Here is a 21,067-nt window from a genome sequence, read left to right on the forward strand (position 1 = left end):
GCTAAGCCCGCCTTTTCCAGAAGAGAGAGAGAAAAAAAAAAGCAAGGGTGGCGGCGGGCGAGATCAAGGCAGAGGCGGCCGTGCGCCAGATGCAGGAAGTCCTCCCGGGCTCGTGAGAAGCCTGCCGACGCGGTCCTCCACCAACCCCCCCCTTTTTTTTCTTTCCCTCAGGTTGGCCGCAACACCGCGTGGAGAGACGTGTCTGGAACGGCTACAAAGGACACGCAGGCGCGATTCTCAGCCAGCCCGGTGCTTCCTCTCCCCCTCCCTCCCTCCCCTCCCTCCGTCTTTCTCAAGCAAAGCGGTGAAGGGTGACTGACAGGTGACTCGAGACCGCCCCCCCCTCGCTAACGATACGCACATTCTATATACAGTACTGTAGAGCAGGGGGTCTTCAAACTTGGCCCTTTTATGACTTGTGGACTTCAACTCCCAGAATTCCTCAGCCAGCTTTGCTGGCTGAGGAATTCTGGGAGTTGAAGTCCACAAGTCATAAAAGGGCCAAGTTTGAAGACCCCTGCAGTGTAGAGCTTTCTCTCGGCGACTGCAGGGGCCTTGGAGCTAGCCGAGGGGAAACCGAGGCGCCAAGGGACGTTCTCAGCAAAGCACCGGCCACCTCTCGCTTCCGCAGAGAGACGCCTCTCTCGGGAGCCGCAACAACCGCCAGTTGCCGCCTGCAGCGAGCCTCCTCGCTTCTCTCCCTTCCCTTCCCTCCCCTCCTCCCTCCTCCCACCTCGCCGGAGGCGTAGCGCAAAAGGGCGCCTCGCTCTCTCGGCTGCTGCTCAACCAAACCCCTCTCCGTGGAGGATGCCACCCCCCCCCCACACACACACACTCCCCGCCTCCCGCTGGTGCCAGCCACCCTCCCTCTTCCCTCAGCCATTGGTGGGGCGGTTGGGTCTCGCTTCTCTCGCCGGTAGGAGCCCTCCCCTTCTCGCCGCGCCCGTCCGTTCCAAAAGGCGGACGGGCGCAGGGCTTATGCCTGGCGGCGGCGAACACCTGAGGAGAAGGGCAGAGGCGCTTGAAGGGGGCGGGCTATTTTGACAGTGATTGGCAAGCGGGCTCCCGCCAATCGTCGCGGAGCTAGCGCTTTGGGCAAGGCGGGCGGGCGGCGCCAGAGGAAAGCTTAGGCGGGCCAGGATAGGGTGCGCCTTGGACTGAGCGGCGCTCTAGTGGCTGGGGTTGCGTGAGTGAAAGGAGAGACCCTGCGAAAGGGGTGGCGGCAGCGAAAGAGGGAGACGACGCCGAAGAGGAGGAGGAGGCGGCGGCGGCGGCGGCAGAGGAGGGCAGGGCGCAGCCCGAAGCTTGTACAGTGGTGGCGGCGGCAGCGGCGGCAGCTCGTCTCCTGTGCTGTTGTGGACCGATGCGTTGTGTTTTTTTTTCCCCCTCCCCCGTTCTTGCAGCCTGCTTAACCTCCCGATCTTCGCTCTGCCGGCTCTCGCCTTTCCTTGAATGCAATTCACTCTCCTCGGCCCACATTTCTAATAAGACACACACACAGAGAGAGAGGCGTGATTGACACATCGAGGGGGCAAGGGGAAGGAAAAAAAAAATCCGGAGGAGGAGCGGCAGCGAAAGCAGGAAAGCCGAGCCGAGGAAGAAGGGAAAGATTGGACGCGCTAGAGCAGCGGCGGCAAGGCGTGAAGTTGAACCGGTCCTGAAGTCGATCGCTTGGCCCGTTTTTGCCTCTGCAGCCGCCGCCGCCTTCAAGCTTTTGTGTCTGTGAGAGAGAAGCGAGCGAGCCTCCGCTACCTTCCTCTTCTCTCTCGGGTTGCTGGCAATGTCTGAACAGAAGGCGCTAGATCCGAAGTTATCCACGACGGAGCGGGTGGTGAAAGGTAAGAGGTGAGCTCGGCGCCCGCGGACGCCGAGCCGGCCTCGGGAAGGAGCCGGGGTGGGGAGGGCCAGAGCCGTCTTCGGCCGCCTGCTAGACGGCAGTCTTCTTCCCCATCTCCCTTTCCTCCTTTGCGCTAGAACCGGAGGGAGGCGGCGGGGGAAGGAAGTGTGTTTTTGTGTGCGTGCGTGTGTGTGTGCGTGTGTGTAAAAGGCTGGCATAGTCCGGGCGGTGTGTTTATTTACTGTGGCTGCGGTTGCAAAATGAGTAAGGCGTATGGAGGCGGGGGGGGTGGGGAGGGGGGAGGAAGAGCGAGGGAGAAAAGAAGAAAGGAGGAGGTCTGTTCGAAATAGGAAGTGGGTGACTGGTTGGGAGTCTGTCGGGGGGGGGAGAGGAAGAAGGGGGGGGGAATGACCAATAGATGGGGCGCGCTGCACTCCCAGCGTAGGCGGAGAACGGCTTTTAGGTGCAGAGGGAACACCTCAGGAACGTTGCTGGGGCTCCATCGGCAAGGCTCGCGGGGGCTGCAGCTTCTAAAAAGGCCTTCTTTCTTGGGGTTGTGGTCTGCCTACGGCAGGGGTCGGCAACCTCGGCTCTTTTATGACTCGTGGACTTCAACTCCCAGAATTCCTGAGCCAGCTACGCTGGCTCAGGAATTCTGGGAGTTGAAGTCCACGAGTCATAAAAGAGCCGAGGTTGCCGACCCCTGGCCTACGGCTTAAAACACACGTTCGCACTCACGCTCACACTCACTCACACACACACACACACACACACACACACACACACACACAGAGACAGCCTTGCTTTTCTGGCGTCGCAGCAATTTCCCATCCTCGGGATGGTTGCGCGGGATGGGGCGGGCGGGGGCGGGGGAGGAAAACCCTCCGTTGCTTTCTTTGCGCCTGGAAGATCCGGAGGAGGAGGAGGAGGAGGAGGAGGAGGGAATTCGCAGCAAAACTCCCTCCCACGTCGCCCCCTCCCAGCTCCTCGGGGCATTTCCCTCTTCTCCCCGCCCACTTTTGGGGTGGGTCGCTGTCTTGAACGCAGAGCGCTTCTCGAAGTCTATTTGGGTTCGCTGCCTGTACAAATAGGCCTCTGTGTGTGTGTGTGTGTGTGTGTTGTGCATGTTTACGCAGCTAGGATTTGACAGCCAGGATTTGACAGCCGGATCTCTTTCTCTACTTCCCCCCCCCCTCCACCACCACTTCCCTACCGTTAAAGTGTTGCTTGATATATATGACAAGCTGGAGGTAGTGACTGAAAAGTCGTGGACGGAAGGTGCCTGGAGTGGGAGGAAGAAGGGAACATGGGAGAGGGGGCTGGTTCCTCTCTGTAGCCTGCCCTTTTTTGGCCCATTGTGATGATTTGCATAGGGGCAAGAATTCATCTGTGCAAATACAACTCCTTTCCTTCCTTCCTTCCTTCTCCCCCACCCCCACTAGGAAATGCTGATATGGTAACAGGCAAGCTTATGTTGCAGTAGCAACAGAAGGAATCATACAGTGATACCATCTTATCACTAGCTAGATCCATCCTGTTCTGGATGAAAATTGCAGATTTTTCATCCAAGAACAGGATGGATCTAGCTAGTGATATGAATTTCCAACTGCTGCAGTTTAAGAGATACATGGAAATGTTCTGGTCTTCCAGCAAAGGGAACAGAATAGAAAGTGATACACTGCTTCCTGCATAATTTTTTTTTATTTTGCATTCTTTCCCATACCCTAAATACATATAGCTCACCGAACTGATTGGGTGGACTTTTAAATTCTCTAAAAGGCATGTCCTCAACTAGTTGATTTCAGTAGGGTAGGATGGAAGACTACCAGAAGATTCTCTGTCAGTAATCTAGTTTGTTACACTTGTAAATCAAAACAGAAGGAACAAAAGAAAAAAAATGAACACTAGAAGCAGGAAATGGTAAACTATATTCATGTCAGAAAATCTAAATGGATGTGTCCATGCAGTCACCAGGGGTTTAACTTGACTCAAGGGACATTTTATCTTCAGTATACCTAGGATTCTAGCCTTGTTATCTGGATTTTAAATTTACTTTTTTTTCCAAGCGAGAACTTAGGAATTGTAGCAAGGGGATTCTACATTTCCCAATGAAACAAATACCAACATTTCTTGTTGCTCTTGGTTAGGTAGGGAATATACCTGTGTGGTGAAAAAGATTAAACATTTCCAAGGAATATGCATATAACTGGATTATGCTAGCTGGGTTCACAAACCTCATTTAAACAAAATGTGACTTGTTTCCCTTAGTGTAAGTCCCCAATCTGAACATCTTCCAGATATGAACTCTAGGTCAGCATTCTTCAACCAGCATGGCTGAGAAAAGTTTTAACATCTGAATGGTGAGCAAGGCAAAGAAGAAAGAATTGGTTTCTTGAATTAATCCACCTGCCCTATCTTGTAAATCCCGGTTTGTAATGTAATGTTAGGCAAACCCTTTGTTGTGATGGGTTAAGCATGCTGTGGCTTAATGTGCAACCACTGATATTCTGTTAGCATGTATTTGCTCCCATTTTCCTCAGTGGAGGTTGGATTCAATGAAATTTGCAAGCCTCAAGAATAATAATGACCAACTAGAAGGCATCTAGCTGAGATTGTGTGAATATTGATAGAACGTTATTGGCTTTCTGGCATCTTAATCCTAATATGATTATGCCAGCATTCCAAAGAAAAAGAATTTGTCCTTTAAAGCTCTAGTTTTTTTTAAATCAAAGCGTGTTTAGGGGAAACGAAGCTCCCTTAAGCTCAGTGGAGTGGCCTGAATAAACAAACATTCATGAGATAGTATCAGAACCTGTATTTAAACTGAGCAAATCCATTGAGCTTTCTGATCTTTAATTTCAACTAACTCTTCCATTTTCAGAGGTCTGAATCAAGCATTGTATGAATGTTACATCTTTTCATCTTATCAAAATCTAGAAACCCTGGGTTTGAAAATGGAAAGAGAGCTATCTTAAGTGTTGCGGAAGATTCCCTGCAGTTTTAGGAGGCAATTCTATAGGCATTCCCTGTCAGATTTTTTTTTTAATTGCATTGAGTAGCTCTGCTTAAATGTGCTGTGCTTGTTTCTGTTCATTAAAGCAGCAACACTGAAATACTAAGGAGAAATTCTAATATACACCTATCTGGGGGCAAAATTGTTAATTCAGTAAAGCATCCTTAGTAAACATTGTAGGATTAGATTGCATTCAGAGTCAGATAATTAACTTGCCGGAATCTTCATGCTTATTTTCTCATTTAGACCAAATTAACTTGTCATTTAAAAGGTGATTTTGATATACTGTTTCTCAGTTTATAAAGCCCATTTTAAAGGTAGCTACCGTTTATTCATCCAACATTAACAGGAACTTAGGTTTTGTAAACATTTTTTTTCTGTCGCAGATATGAGTCCATAATTTGTCAAGTGTCTGCTCAAATAACTCTTTGTTAATATTTTTTTTTAAAAAAATATATAAATATCAGTAATACTTTTCTGTCTTTATCTTCTTCAAATTAACACCTTCACTGTCTGCCACAATAAGATTGAGGCAGTGCAGCAAATGACACTTTGCTTTTGTTCTCCAATGTTAGCTATGGCAAAATGTTATGGGATACAAAATAGATGAAAAGATCCAATTATTGATGATCCTGCCATTCTTTGGGGATTGTTTTTTTTCCCCAGTCAAATTTTAATACCTATCTATGCATATCTAAGTACAAGATAAATGTTGCATTTGTTTTAATTCCACATATGAGACATCTGGACCAAAGTTGTCCATATAAGGGATATCTTTATGACTTAACTAGCTGAAACCAAATCTCTATGAAATAATCAGACCGAATCAAGAAATTTCGTGCATGGTGCAAAACATTGGGATCCTACAGGAAGAAAGGACATGTTGGCTATGTTTAATATAAGCTTTTGCATGCTAATAACAAAAGCCTCTGTTGTTTTCCCCAGGAGTAAAAGAAATGTAATTTGCCTGTGGTCATGGTTGTCAAAGTGGCATGCTGTGTTTTTCCTATAAAGCTGGATAATTACAAAAAGTACTTCCAGAATAATGAGGATAAAAGCAAAGTTTCCCCTTTATCAAAGAAGAAGACGAGGAAGAGGAGGAGGGAAATAACTTTTCTTTAGCACCATAATTTAACTTGAAGTATTGTTCTGGAATATGTGATCCATCTACCTGGCTTGATGGGAGAGAGAAAAAACCTTCACTTCATACTACTTTATTCTAGCACATAATCAGTTTATTACATATTAAAGTCTATTACCAGCTTATTCATCTTTATGAACTTTCTGAGTAGATATCTAAATCCTTTATATATAGAGAGAAATTTCCTTGTGTAGTATGTTACAAGTGGCAGCTTAACCTTTGATTAGCTTTCTCTATTACACTAATCTATATTTGGGTTTAGCATGTACAGTTTAATCGAACCAATGTAGGTTGTTCACCATAGTTTATAGCTATGAGCATGGTGTGAATGCATCCAGTTGTAGTTTATTCTGCAAACAATGTTTAAGCATACCATGGCTCATTGCAATATTAAATCTGGGATATGGATGGCTAAGATAATTTTTTGCTAGCCTTGATCTAGAAACATTGGTTGAAGGCATTTTGTATCACAATAAGGATACAAAGTAATATAGTGGTTAAATGTTTGGTTCAAATTGCCAAGCTTCCTATAGTAATGCTATCTTTTAAGTAGTTGTACTCATTTTGAATGAACTTCTAGATCTGAAAATGTTGTGTAGCATTTTTTCCCACTCGCAACATTTATCTTAAGCTCCTTCTGTATTGTACTATGGAGTAATGTACTGTGTACTACGTAGTACTGTAATGTGTAAATGCTACAGAGAGTATGGCAGTCCCACTTGTCTCCTCAAAGTTTTTTTCATTTACCATTTAGATTCTGAAATAAGACTCCAAACCATTTTAGAGTTGCAGAGAAATAACAGTGTTGTTTCAGATAACAACAGATAGCAATTTATCATGAAATTATCATGTATTTTTTGTGAAATAACTAGTGATTTTTTTTGAAGAATACTAATTTCATTTTTTTTAAATCTAGGCTAACCTTTGGTGTATTCTCACATGAAGCTAAATCAAAAATGTGTTTAATTAGTATGGACTCTTATCTTACTTCTTACATGTCTGATTCTTGAATGAAGTCTTAAGCTTATTATATTACTTAAATTCAAAGTAAACACCATCTCAGCTTTACAGAACCAAAGCTGGAATTGTAGGGCTACACTTGATTATAATTGGCAATTTCTGTAGAAATTGCCCAAATAGGTTCACACTAGACTGCCCGTGACTATTGTGTCGTTGTTTCAGAGATATTTTCTTACCTAAAACCGAAACCGAAAGACCAAGGGCAGAAAATCAGAAGAGTAGAAGTAATTCCTGCTGGCTTGACTTTGCTACCTTCTGGCAGGTGATGGTGGGACTAATCTGCCTAGCCTCCAGAGGGCTACAGTGGGACCAGTCTATTGATCCGTCAGGCGGTAATGCCGCAGCACTGAAGCAACCATGAATTTGCCAAATTTCAATCCCATGGGAATCAAGGGTCCCAGATTTTGGATGCGTTCTGTAAGTTAGCCCATTTGAGAAGTGTTGATTCAAAAGTTATTGCTCTATGATGCACTGTTTCACCCAGTGAACAGTTACAGACACAAGAGTTTTAGTAGCATATAGATAGTAATTCTAAAACTTCAGTTAAAACAGCTGAAAATGATGGAGTAGGATATGTAGTGCATGTGACCACAAGCATTGTGTTCTTGATTGGGCAAGAAGACATACCGGTAATCCCGGTTAGAGGAAGAGAGAGCTTAATTAATAGTGTAATTGAGCCAAATTAAACATATTGAAATCCTGCTGTATTGCATTAAATGGGAAGAGTTCTAATCATCAGCAGAATAGTCTTAAATCTGGACTACACTGACTCATGAATAAGGGGATTGTATTGAACTAAAGATGGAGATGAATATGTCACCTGTCAGAACAGCAGTAGGAGCAATACTGTTTTACTATTGGATGGTCTTCTCTTGCCAAGAATCAAAAGATTATTTTGCCTAAATAAACACTATAATTATTAAAGGATTATTGGATAATCTGGGAAACACTCTGGATTTCACAAGATAATGGAAGTGAGGTAATTATATGATTTTTGCAGATTTATTTCTACCATAATTTGGGGGTGGTTGCTTCAGGATGGGGCAAACTATTTCATAACTATGGTGGAACATACTTTCTTTTCTTAATGAGGGATGTTTTCAACAAATATCCCACATTAGTACTTGGCTGTTTTCCTTATCTCTCACCTCCTTCTTTCCCTTTCGTTCCCTGATGAACCATGACTCCCACTGCCAAGTACTGCTCTTTTCTGCGTAAGAAAGTTTTTTAAAGTATTTCGGGGAAAAAACTTTGCAGGTACCTCTGTGCAGGCCTTTCCACATAGTTCACTTTGTTCTGCCCTGTTCTCTATTTTTTATGGTTCTAATTAGTACAGAATCATTCGGTACTAGAATTGTAGGAAAGGCCATAACTCTTTCTCGTGAGGTTATAATAACAGCAGTTGACCTGTTCATACTGGCAATGTTTTGCAGAAAACTATTGGTTTTTGATTTCTCTTTTTTGCTGTTAGAAGAGGTATTTCTAGATAACAACATCATACATGTACCTTTGCCCACTTCCTTTATTGCATGACGTGTGCAAAAAGTTATCACATGTAAAGACATGCTCTGTTTCTTTATAAGGACCTTAGGTTCACGGAGGGACTGGGAGGTAAACCTAGAAATAATTCCCACTTAAGGACTTTTGGGGCAGCTTTTGGCCAGTCTTCTGAGCACTTTCCATTTCTATTTTGTTGAAGTTGTTCTTATGTTGTGACCAAAATGTACATTTAGTTAAATGTACTTACTGTCAAAGTATCCTTTAGCAGAGTTAATGAAAAATAATGAGAATTGTAGGTCCCTGACTTTTGTCCCTATCCGCTCATTAAGACTCAGAAGTATTTTGATCACTCACAAAAAGTTAAGTATTAGGTTGGGAATGCACTTTTAACTTTTAATAGTAGTTTTATCTTTATTTTAACCTGAATTGTTCAATTATGTGAAAATAAACTTTAAAGCTGAAGTCGATATTTCTTATAAATCATGTCGAATGGTAACTTTTGACTTACAACAATTCATTTAGTGACTGAAGTTACAACTACATTGAAAAAAATGAAACGATCATTTTTCACACTTACAACCATTGCAGCATCCCCACAGTCACATCACAATTGGGATGCTTGGCAACTGGTTCATATTACGATGATTGGAGTGTCCTGGGGTGATGTGGTCTTGTTTTGTGACCTTCTGACAAGCAAAGTCAACGGGAAAGCCAAATTCACTTAACAACCACGTTATTAACTTAAGAAACGCAGTGCTTCACTTAACAACTGTGGCAAGAAAGTTGTAAAATGGGGCAAAATTCACTTAACAACTGTCTTCCTTAGCCAAAGAAGTTCTGGGCTCAGTTATAGTCGTAAGTCAAGGACTACCTATATTTATTCTTTTGCATCCTTTGAGAAGCCTCATAAAGACAAATGGAGGAAGCCACAGCTGAAAAAAGTGGGTGCCACTTCAAGGCAGACTTTAGAAGGCACAGTGTTTTATGTGGTTAAATGAGCTATGATTTAAAGACGTGTCTTCGGTTTTTGCTATATCGGAGACTTCTGAGACTTCCATTTTTTAAAAGGATTTCCATTAAATTGAACTTCATTTCACAAAATGCTTCAGCTTGATACTGAGGCTGTACAAGTAGGAATTGAATGTGAGTGCCATCTAAACATTTCCACAAACAGGATAAAAGGCAACCTGAGGTAAAAGCCAAGCTATTGTAATTTATTATATCATTTTGAGTATACTGTACCATGAATTTGCCATAGTCTTCATCTGTAGAATTTCCAACCCAGTCTTAAAAGTAGAGCCGAAGAAGACATTTTTCTGTCCTTCCTGAGTCTAGAATTACAAGTAGCTAGAGGTTGAGCAGGCTAAGTTTTTAGCAATAGGTTAGGACGCTGAGCTTGTCGATCAGAAGATCGGCAGTTTGGCGGGTCGAATCCCGAGTGCCGCGTAACAGAGTGAGCGCCTGTTACTCGTCCCAGCTTCTGCCAACCTAACAGTTAGAAAGCACGTAAAAATGCAAGTAGAAAAATAGGGACCACTACGGTGGGAAGGTAACAGCGTTCCGTGCGCCTTTGGCGTCTATTCATGCCGGCCACATGACGACGGAGATGTCCTCGGACAAGCGCTGGCTCTTCGGCTTTGAAACGGAGATGAGCACCGGCCCCTAGAGTTGGAAACGACTAGCATGCACGTGCGGGGGAACCTTTACCTTTACCTTATGCATCTGTAGTCTGTCTGAGTGCTATTACTAAACCACATGAAAGAGACATACTTACACAACGTAACTTGGAATCAGAGGATAGAATAAGTTGTCATCATTGTGTTTCGTTTTGCACTTTCTCCTGAGCAAGGCGCTATCTGAATAGCAGTTTGAGGATACAGTTGTTATATCTGTCTTATGTAAGCCACTCTCAAGGTCTCTGTTCTTTTTACCAATACTGTCAATCTAACTTTCATGTTTTCTTAAATCTTTGAACAAGATATAGTTTTAAGTATGGATTTTAACTATCTTGTCTTCCGCATTTCTTTGTCTTTGAAAGTGAAAAGGATCCAGTGTTACTTTATTTTTTTGATGGATAGAATCTGAGCCTATTGTAAATAATAACAGCGTAAAAACTCTGTGTACATTATGGGTTTTTAGTTATTGACATTACTGGCTTGGTGACTTGTTTTTCTGGTTTGATAATGGCTATTAATCCAGATTTCTCTAGATAGGTGAGATTTCTTCTTGTGGCTGTGGGTACTGAAACTTATAGTGTAGAATAGTCAGAGGGCTGCAGCTTGAAAAGTTGTTTTATTCAGGCCTGGGATCTTTAATTAAACCTAAAACACAAGATATTCATTTTGGAGTTTATAATGTCTGTATAAACATTTAATGAGGTCACGTCTACAAGGATGAGCCTTCACTAGCTCAGGGATTTCAACTCTCAGAATTTTCAGCAGTGGGAATGCCTTTTGCATCTGCTTTTCTGTAATGAAAATATTATCATTTAATGCTGCAGCTAAGCAAAACTTGTATTTGGGCTATCCTTCAAAAATGAAGAGGCTTCTTTGCCATGAAAAAGTAATTTTTAAATCATTAGCATCTATAGAGGTTTTTTTTTCAACTAGAGTCCTAAAGTTAGACCTTGCTGGTGCAATTGTTTCATTTATTTCTAATTTATATAGCTGCTCATCTCACAAGCAGTGAGCCTGGTATATAGCCAAAAATATATATAAAATGATAAAGAAGTACACACACACAGCCACCCACCCACACTCATGCAAGAAATTAGATCAACAAGGGAGCCACTTCAAGATCTCATCAGATCCCTCAGGGCCCCAGGCCTGATGCTATAGCCAGGTCTTGAGGGATTTCTGAAAAATAAGCATACGGCTGAAACTGGCAGTCCCCAAAACCCAAAGCCGTTCAGTCAGAGTTTAGTTGTTAACATTGGGCTATGACTTCCACAGCATTACTTAATTTCCCAGGGATGGAGATATATAATTGGGGTATCATCGGTGTACTGATAATATCTAATCCCAGGCTATTTTATCTATTTATCTATCTATCTGTCTGTATCTCTCTCTCTCTCTCTCTCTCTCTCTCTCTCTCTCTCTCTCTCTCTCTCTCATCTATCTATTTATCATATTTAAGAACCACCCATCTCCCTCACAGAGTGTTTTCCTGATTCGGATGAATAGTAAATGAAAGGATTTAACATATTGCTGAATTACTGTACAATTTTTGTTTAATTATGCAGCCTAACTAAGTACTTAATTTTTGTGCTATTGCTATAGCAATTTTTAAATTATTTAGTTAGAAAACAAAGGATTCCTTGCTTGTAAACAGACTTAAAAATGTTTGGCTTGTAATACTATTTAAATGATTTTTTTAAAAAAAAATAATATCTCCTTAATTCTACTATTATGCTGCTGCTGCTGCTGCTGGTCCATATCCATGGGATTCTGGTAGCTACTTTGCATTAGCATATTTGCATAATCTTTGCTGACTTTCATTCGTTCGTCTACTCATAACTTGTGTTCCATGTTGAGTGCTATTTGATGAGGCATGATTTTGGCCATCAAAAGGAGCATGTATGTTGAGTTTAATGAAAAAAGAGACTAGGGTTGACATGATAGCAGTGCTTCAATATCTAAGGGATTGCCACAAAGAAGAGGGGGTCAACCTATTCTTCAAAGCGTGTGAAGGCAGAACAAGAAGCAATGGGTAGAAACTAATCTGTGTTTTATTCTTGCCCTGTACACCGCCCTGAGTCCTTCGGGAGAAGGGCGGTATAGAAATATTAATAAATTAAATTAAATTAAATTAAATTAAATTAATGAAGTAGAGAAGCAACCTAAGGAGAAAATTCCTGACAGTTAGAACAATTAAATCAGTGGAACAATTTGCCTCCAGAAGTTGTGGGTGTTCCAATACTGGACATTTTAAAGAAGAGATTGGACAACCATTTGTGTGAAATGGTATAGAGTTTCCTGCTTGAGCAGGGGGTTGGACTGGAAAACATCCAAGGTCCCTTCTGTTATATATTGAATATAAGTGTTAAGCATTGTTATGCTGACAGCTCAGCTGAACATCAGCTGTGTAACACCCGGCAACAACAGGTGGCATCATAACTCCTGTCCCATTGGTCAGGCCATTCTGGCGGGACCCTTTAAGGATGTGGATTGGACACCGGCTTGCTGGCAACAGTATTTAAAGGAGCTGAGCTGTGGAGACTCCTCAGTTCAACCACAATAAAGCTTTAGCTGAAACCTCGACGTCCTGTCATCTGTCCTGACCGGTCTACCCACGATACATAATACCTTCCAACTCTGTTATTCTGTGATTCTAAGTCATTGCTGTCAGATTTGAAGAAGAGAAAAATTGGCTGGAAAACAGAAGCCTGATGCAGAAATCTGAAGTGGATCAGATAAGTGTTTAAAGATTGGATAAGTGTCTAAGAGGGAAGAATGAAAACCATATGCTCTAGCTTTCACGAACAAAATATTTAATTAAGGCTAAGTTATCATTGGACATAATGTATTATATCTGCATTACTTTATCTTATGTTTTATTAGTAGTGGCTGGGATCTAAACCATTATATGTAAGAAAAAAAGTTATCCATTGTGTTGAAGCATTGCATTCTCTTCTACATTTTCCCAAGCGTAGTAGAATAAATCTCCCTCCAAACCCCCAGAGTCGTAAAAGAGGAAGTAAAAATGAAGAAATAGTAGTAATAGAATAAAAGTGCTGCTATAGATTAATACTTTCTACATCTCCATGTAGAATTTTTGGTCATTCGGGTCTGCTGGAAGAAATAGGGTGGCTCTGGGTCTGTCGCTCTCTTTCAGTCCCATTCACCTCAGGGTTGTTCTCATGGGGAAAATATTTTTTTATTTTTTTAATTTTAATTCCATTTATATCCCGCCCTTCTCCGAAGACTCAGGGCGGCTTACAAGCTTAGCAGTAGCCTTCATTCTATGTATATGCCTGCTTATTAGGGCTTTCACACACACACACCCCAAGCGGCGTTATTACAAAGTCAGCTTATTGCCCCCAACAATCTGGGTCCTCATTTTACCTACCTCAGAAGGATGGAAGGCTGAGTCAACCTTGAGCCTGGTGGGACTCGAACCTGCACTAATTGCAGGCAGTTGGTGCTACTTAAGGAGGCATTAGCCCACTGCTCCACCAAGGCTCTAAAATAGGAGGAAGGTGTGTTGGATATATTTGCTGCCTTGAGTTATTTGTAAAAGTAAAAAGGCAGAATGCAGATAAATAAAAAATATTTCTTGGGAAATATTGAGTGATTGTCCACCATTGTTGGAAGTCCACATAGTGGGTGCTTGAGTTGAAGCTGTAAAAACCTTTCATGCAACTGTTTTTGGTTGAATCTGATATCCTTAATTAACACATGTTTTTTAATATATTTCTGGGTGAAGATGGCACACTTCAGCGTTATACTGTCTTTGTTTACATATATTTACATTTTGTCTAATAACTTTCAGTTACTTTTCAGAAATGATTTCTTATAATTTACTTCCCACGTGTCATGTATTTTTATTTAATGTCAGTATTGTTTTTGCTTCATTTCTATTGTGTAAGTTAGTTTTATGTTTTTCTTTAAATAAATTTTTCAAGACTGCTTCTAACAATGAACAGAAACTGCAAATAACAACAGAACTTCAAACAAAAGAACTGTCAATCAGTTCTCTTAAAACTAATGCCCTTATTTCAATTTAGGTTTATGTTCAAAAACATTTTTGTTTTCTTTGGCATATCATGATAGTACTCCAGATTATTCATAGATACTGGTTTATATTTTTTCATATATGTTTTAGGTATTTTAATTTGTGTGCGTGTGTGTCTGCATGGCACAAGATATGACATAGATATATTATTCACGAATACACTGAAATAACATTTCCCACATTAACTTTATTAAATAATCATAGTCTCTCCCAAAAGTAATCAGTCCCATAAAATCTATTTTTTAAAACATACATACACAACCCCCCCCAAGATGAGATCTAGTATTTGTCATTTGGCAATATATTATATAAAATTTGAAACATCTGTTAAAAGAATTGTCTTTCTTGGGTATACTAATGGCAGAATATCAGGACAGTTTGCTATAACTTTGTTTCTTTATTTTCAAGCACCATTGGTGTAGCACAGGGGTAGGCAACCTTGGCTCTTTTATGACTCATGGACTTCAACTCCCAGAATTCCTGAGCCAGCTGGCTCAGGAATTCTGGGAGTTGAAGTCCATGAGTCATAAAAGAGCCGAGGTTGCCTACCCCTGGTGTAGCATGAATTAGATGGCAAACAATGATCAGAATTCATTGACTTCATGTGCTAAAAACATCTTCCATTCACACAAAACACTGTTTGTGGTCTGTAATTGGTTTTCAAAATTTTTCAGGCCACGTAATTCATTAAAAAGAATCCCAGGTTTCTTATAAAGAGATGAAATTTCAGAGATAGAAAATGGTCTAGATAGAAGATAAACTTTCACAGATCCCTTTTATGTTCTTGAGAAACCCGGGGGGGGGGGGTTGTTCCATGAGTCATCCAGATGACAAAGATTAGATCTGTACACAGGAGCAAAAATAAATGCTTTTCAAAATGCTTGTTGTTCATGTTCCAGATCTTCCTCCTGAAATTGATAGCATGAAGCAATGTATTTAGTTCCATACTCTGACAAGATATTTTGCCTTATCTATGAAAGTCCAAGTGCAGAAAACCTGGATCCTCAAATTTTTATTGCCCCCAGAGTTTACTTCAATTAACGCAAAATATTTAGTGTTACAGTTGACAAAATATAGAATGGTTTTATGACATTTCAAGGTAAGAGTCCTATGAAAAATTCTGTGAAGGTTCATAAAATACAAAGAAAATTACCCGTCCGTCCTTTTTACAAGCAGACATTCTTGCTTGTTCTACATCCCCGTCTACTATATATTGTTGCTTTGCTCACTGTGTCCCTCAGCAAGTGCAGCCCTCGGTCTCCACCAGGTTGTCCATTCATGTTGTAGGATGAGCTTCGAAAGGGCCAGCCATATAAGGGCATGACTGCTGTAATGGAGAATCCCTCCCTCCTGGAGGATAACAATTCTGTGATCATGACCTATATGCCTGGGTCATTTAAATGGTATCCCATTCGAGCCACTTTTTAAAAAGTGGACTTGTGTGACCAGGGTAACCTTGGAAAGGCCTCTGCAGTACCTACATATAAGCAAGGCATGCTGCTGTTGGCATAGCAACTCTGCTGTTTGGAAGTCAACATGGGCTATCTTATTATTTTGCTAAGGATTTTACAAGGCTGCCAACTCTGAGTCCAAATTAACTTGTTTATGCAAAATCCTGAAGTTAAGATGCCAGAAGACAGTAACACAAATTATGTAGCTCATTTATAACTTCGTTTATGTGAGTTATGAGAATAAAATGCCAATTGTAGCTTGATACGATCCTGTAAACTGCATTGCAATATAAAAAAGCCAAGAAAACCTGAAGGCAAAATGCAGTCCCTTTATTTTGTCCTGTGTAACTGCAGTCCTTTTATATAGTGTTCAAAGGGGTTCGAAATATCTCATTCCCAATTATTTCATCTTTAGTTTGCCCAACCTTTGTTCTATTTCTGCCATTGTCAGTAACTTGTCTTTCTAACTTCTTTCTTGGACGCATCTTATATATCAGATTGATTTTTATTCATCAAAATTATGTAGCCATATAAACTGTAGATAGATCATATTCTCTGCCACATAGTGGAATTGGTGGCCTTGAGTAACGGGTATCAATAGGATTGTTATGTTTCACAGCTGGATGAGCACTGTCCTGCTTTATTTTTTTGCAGGCAGTTTTCCACAGAACCAAAAATCCATTTAAATCTTACTAACAGTTTACCGCAAGGTCATTTTGAAAAATTCTCGTATCTACCTTCAGATTGCATTTAGACATTTGTGATGTTGGAATTCCGTGTCTTTAATTTTCTCAATTGAGGATGGCATTGTCATAACATGACAGTCCTCTGCAAACAATAAAGATTTCATTGGGATATTTGCTGATGTCATGTTTGTGAGATTATATCAAATCATTTCATCAGCCCATTACTTTAGTGTAGCCCTTTATAACTTGTGACCCTTGTAGCTGAATATAGTCCACCATCCATGCAATATCTTGTCATAAAACCAGATGGTGGGCCATCTATTTCTTTTTCTAGCCTAGAGATTGAAAAAAACAGAACAGCTGTTATTTATCCTGCAAGCCATAACATAGTCCTTAGTCTTATGTCATAAGGTTGGTGGGTTTTTTTTCTAGAGGTCTGCAGCTGAAAGGAATTCCCTACTTAATATAGTTTGAAGTTAGAAGTTTCCCCAACTGGACACCTTCCAGTTAACTGCCCAGAATCTCTGGCAATGGTTGGTAAGCAGGTTTAATAAATAAAATAGAAATTTCTACTCCAGCTTGCTACATTCAGCTCAGCCAGTAATAACTACTGAAGGGAGCTTTAAAGCTATCAACATTTGACAGAAGATGATAGCATGCTGATCCTGGAAGACCCCTTCCTTGATATGCTATTTCATTAAGTATTCTGTATCTGAGGTCAGATGTGGTGAAGCCCATGCATGGTGTCATGATTGGAGCAGCAATAAATCAACTAATATAAGTAAGCTTAAAAGGGGGTAGCTATCCATGTTATATGTACATACATACATATTGTACAGAGGTTATGTTTATTCCTGGATGTACTGGTAATAATAAAAACGGCAATTCTCTTTATGTTGTTCCAGAGGTGCTTTTTTCCCAGAGGCAACTGGACTTTCTTGGTTACCAAGAAAATGGTAATGGTTACCAAGAAAATCCAGTTGCCTTTGGAAAAAAGCACCTTTGGGACAACCATGACCTGGGTGATTGAGAATCTCCATGGATATTCTTTTTATGTTCCCAATACTTGTTAATATGCAGACAACACCTGTGAAATAGATAGAGGTGGATAAGGTAAAGGTAAAGGTTCCCCCGCACATGCGAGCTAGTCGTTTCCGACTCTAGGGGCCGGTGCTCATCTCCGTTTCAAAGCCGAAGAGCCAGTGCTTGTCCGAGGACGTCTCCGTGGTCATGTGGCCGGCATGACTGGACGCCAAAGGTGCACGGAACGCTGTTACCTTCCCACCATAGTGGTCCCTATTTTTCTACATGCATTTTTACATGCTTTCGAACTGCTAGGTGGGCAGAAGCTGGGACGAGTAATAGGCGCTCACTCTGTTACGCGGCACTCGGGATTCGACCTGCAAAACTGCCTTCCTTCTGATCGACAATAATATTAAATACAAATAGCTTCTTAGTGTGTAGTCAGTATTATAATATTACAAAGATTCCTTCCCCCTCCTCTTTTCTGTTTACTTTTCCAGGTCTGGGTAAAGACTTTTCATGAATTCTCCAAGAATTTTGCTCATGCTGATTTCCCCCCCTTCATTTTATAATAACTCATGCCTTCTTTTAACTTTTTGATCATATTTGGGCTCTAGGGATAATAAACGTTTCCCAGTATTACAGTGTACATTCTTATAATTGGGGCATTTAAATTTTCCTGCAGTTCATTAATGTTCTACTGCCAGGGTAGATGTACAACAGAAGGGACAATCTTTTTTCAGTTTTTAGACTCTTAGCAACCTAGTGCAGGATAAGTATGTTAATCAGTGAACACTTCAATTATATCAATTGATCAGTCACGATACTCCTTTTATTTGACTGTAAATGTTTTAAAACTACACCTAATAAACCACACCGTATGCTGAAAACCCATGTAACATGATTTACTTGGTTGTGAAAGAGCTGGCTGTGTGACATCCAGGATATAGCCTCTCAGAGGCAATGCTTCGAACCCATTTGCTAACTATAATTGAAGGCATATTGAAAAGGAAGTGTAAAAAACCCTTGTCTAGTGGGTGGAATACTGAACAATAACCAATGGTTGGAGATCCAAATCCTTACTCTTTCATGAGACAGTCTTGGCCAATTGCACATCCCTGGATTAGTCAATTGCATAGCAATTATCAGTATATTCACAAATATACAATAGAATATGAAAATATGAACCCTATCTTGATCTTGAAGGAAAGGCAAGATTAAAAAATAACAATTATTTGACAAATGTTAATACTGTCTTACAAAACAGTTTAGAGCCAATATGTATCTGCAGTTGCTTTGGAGTTTTTGAAAAGTATCCAAGAGAAAGACAGCAATTGATAAACAGTTGTGGAATTTGCATTAAAACACTTCAGTGTTCTTCCAGAGTTATATATTTGGGAGGAAAATTAATGCTGTAATGTGGTCTTTCAGGAAAGCTTGTTTGGCATTACTGATTTTGCTACTAAGAATTTCTTGCTAAGCTTTTTAGAATGGGCTCCGCAGTTTATGAAGACTATTAGTTTGGGAAAACAGTTATGATTTGCAATTTAGCAATGAAAATGGCTGTTTCAGAGAATCTTGACTTTGGTCTAAGTAGTGGTACAGGGTATGTGTGTGTGTAATATCCCCATCCCATACAATTGTGCCTTGGTTCTTATGTCTTTCTAGGGATAAGTCGAAGCAGCAGCATGACTTACATCTCTTTCTTTATGGTCTTATTTGTTTTCTTGATCAAGTTATTTGCCTGAAGTTCGAAAAGGTACTGTATATTGTTTTCATTTGAAATGCAAAAGGGACAAGCAAAAGTTAATCTCTCCCTGAAGAAAATGCACACATTGGGGAGTAGAAAACTCTAGGACTTGTACTGTGATTTCCCTAAGGTTGTGAACCTCAGGTGTAGCAGTCTCCCAAGTAAACAATGTTGCTTTGTAGGGATTAGAATAACATTTTCATTAGAGAATCAGAGATGAAAAATGAATTGCTCTTGTGTTCACTTCAGATTAATTATATATAATTTCATTGGCTTTCACTAATCTCTGTGAAAGCCAATTTTGCTTAGAGTAAATGACTGTAGACACCTACTTGTTGTACAATCTAGTAACTAGGGATTTACAAATACAGTAAAATTCTCTTCATAGTCTAAACCACATCTAAATAAATGTCCTGTTACCACATTCTCAGAAACTGAGAAATGAAAAGGCGGTGTAATGGCTATAGAGGAGGGCCTTAGAGGGCAGAGGGAAGCTGTGTTATGAAGGCAACAGTCAGATAAACGTTGCTTGAACCCAGACCAAGAAAGTTTATGGAAATGCTTCAGGATCCTGCCCCCACATGTCACATGAAGATAAAAGAGAGAAGAATGAAGCACATTCAGACATGCAGGATTCTATTATAATAGTTGTAATAAAAGTAGCTGTAGGTCTACGTAGTGTCTGTTTCTTAGTCTGTTGTACCTTATAGGGCTGATAGGTAGTTGGAAAAAAATATTCTGAAGATCTGCTTATTCCTTCTTTTTCAGAAAAACAGAGAACTAACTTTCCTGGCCTTCTAGGGGTGGTTAAGAAAGGTCATCCCCAGGAACTTACAAATAAATTGGGTTCAAAAATTGAACATATGTAGTAACTGAGATTTCTGTAATCTAACCTTTTTTCTCTTTCAGTGAATCTGATTATAGAGATATTTGTGAGAATCTTGTTTTCCATTACCCAGAGGTTGACATGTCTGTACCAGTAGTGGTTAGCAGTAAGGTATCAGAAACTTACCTTTGGACACTTCTTCTGCTGCTGCTTCTGCTTTTCTATTATTCCCACTCCAAACCTGAAATGGTTTAAAGTTGTTCTCAGCTGATCCAGTTTTCATGTAGTTTTCATTCTCCAAAGTAATTTTTGCCATGGATCCACCAACACAGCTTTGCCCCTTTAGGTTCCTGCAGCCTATTGTTTTTACGCTGATTATTGGGGACTACCATCCAAGGCTGTTTTGCATCAATATGAAGAAGAAACCAGATATAGGACTACAGCAGAAGCATGTGTTCTAGATCTGTTTTAAAACACAACTTTATCACTCTTTTGAAAGAATCCTGTCTGTCCACTGTGTATGTTCTTCATTTGGGCACATCTACATTTTTCAACTGCTTCTACCAAAATGTGGCCGTAGTGTTTCATTGTCTTTATTATTTTTATTATAAGACAGCCAGAAAAGCAGTATAATTATTATCCTTGATTTCCTTGCAGTTGTTTGTTGGGCAGGTTGACAGTAGATGTAATTCTACCATTCTAAGTATCCATCTAAACCTGTAGCACGCTTCACCATCCTAAATTTAAAAGAAGGATTGGTGATTCCCCCCCCCCCGCCCCCAAAGCAGGAGGTGCTTGGTGAGAGGGAAAAGATTAGAGAATCCTCCAATCCCTATCCTTAACTTAATTAATCATTAAAGATGGGATAGTTTGCTATATTTGGTGTGGCAGAACAGAGGTCAGCAACAGAAGCAGCAAACTTTGCAACTGGATGATGCTGACGCTGACATACTTTTCTGTTGGCCAAGGAGCTGGTGGGTAGCACTTTCATTTGGTTGCAAGGAAGAATACTTTGTGGACAGTATGTTGTACTGTGTGAATATTCATAGCAACCTTTAATAGCACCTGTGGACAACATGTAGGTGAT

General features: G+C 40.7%; 1 protein-coding gene across 6 annotated transcripts in view; it reads left to right on the forward strand.

The window, feature by feature from the left end:
- The first annotated feature begins 214 nt into the window (after positions 1 to 214).
- The window catches only part of PPP3CA (protein phosphatase 3 catalytic subunit alpha), a 196,509-nt gene continuing 175,656 nt past the window's right edge, over positions 215 to 21,067 (forward strand). For 2 of the 6 annotated variants that reach the window (XM_083367839.1, XM_083367841.1), the window contains exon 1: positions 1,101 to 1,838. In XM_083367839.1, coding sequence (XP_083223965.1) covers positions 1,781 to 1,838 — 58 coding nt within the window. In that variant the 5' untranslated portion in view covers positions 1,101 to 1,780. Of the gene's footprint in view, positions 323 to 1,100; positions 1,839 to 21,067 lie in introns of those variants that run through there. The other 4 variants (XM_083367840.1, XM_083367842.1, XM_083367843.1 and 1 more) reach the window with 4 other exon arrangements.

Source organism: Vipera ursinii (assembly GCF_947247035.1).
Source record: "Vipera ursinii genome assembly, chromosome: 7".
Taxonomy (NCBI): domain Eukaryota; kingdom Metazoa; phylum Chordata; class Lepidosauria; order Squamata; family Viperidae; genus Vipera; species Vipera ursinii.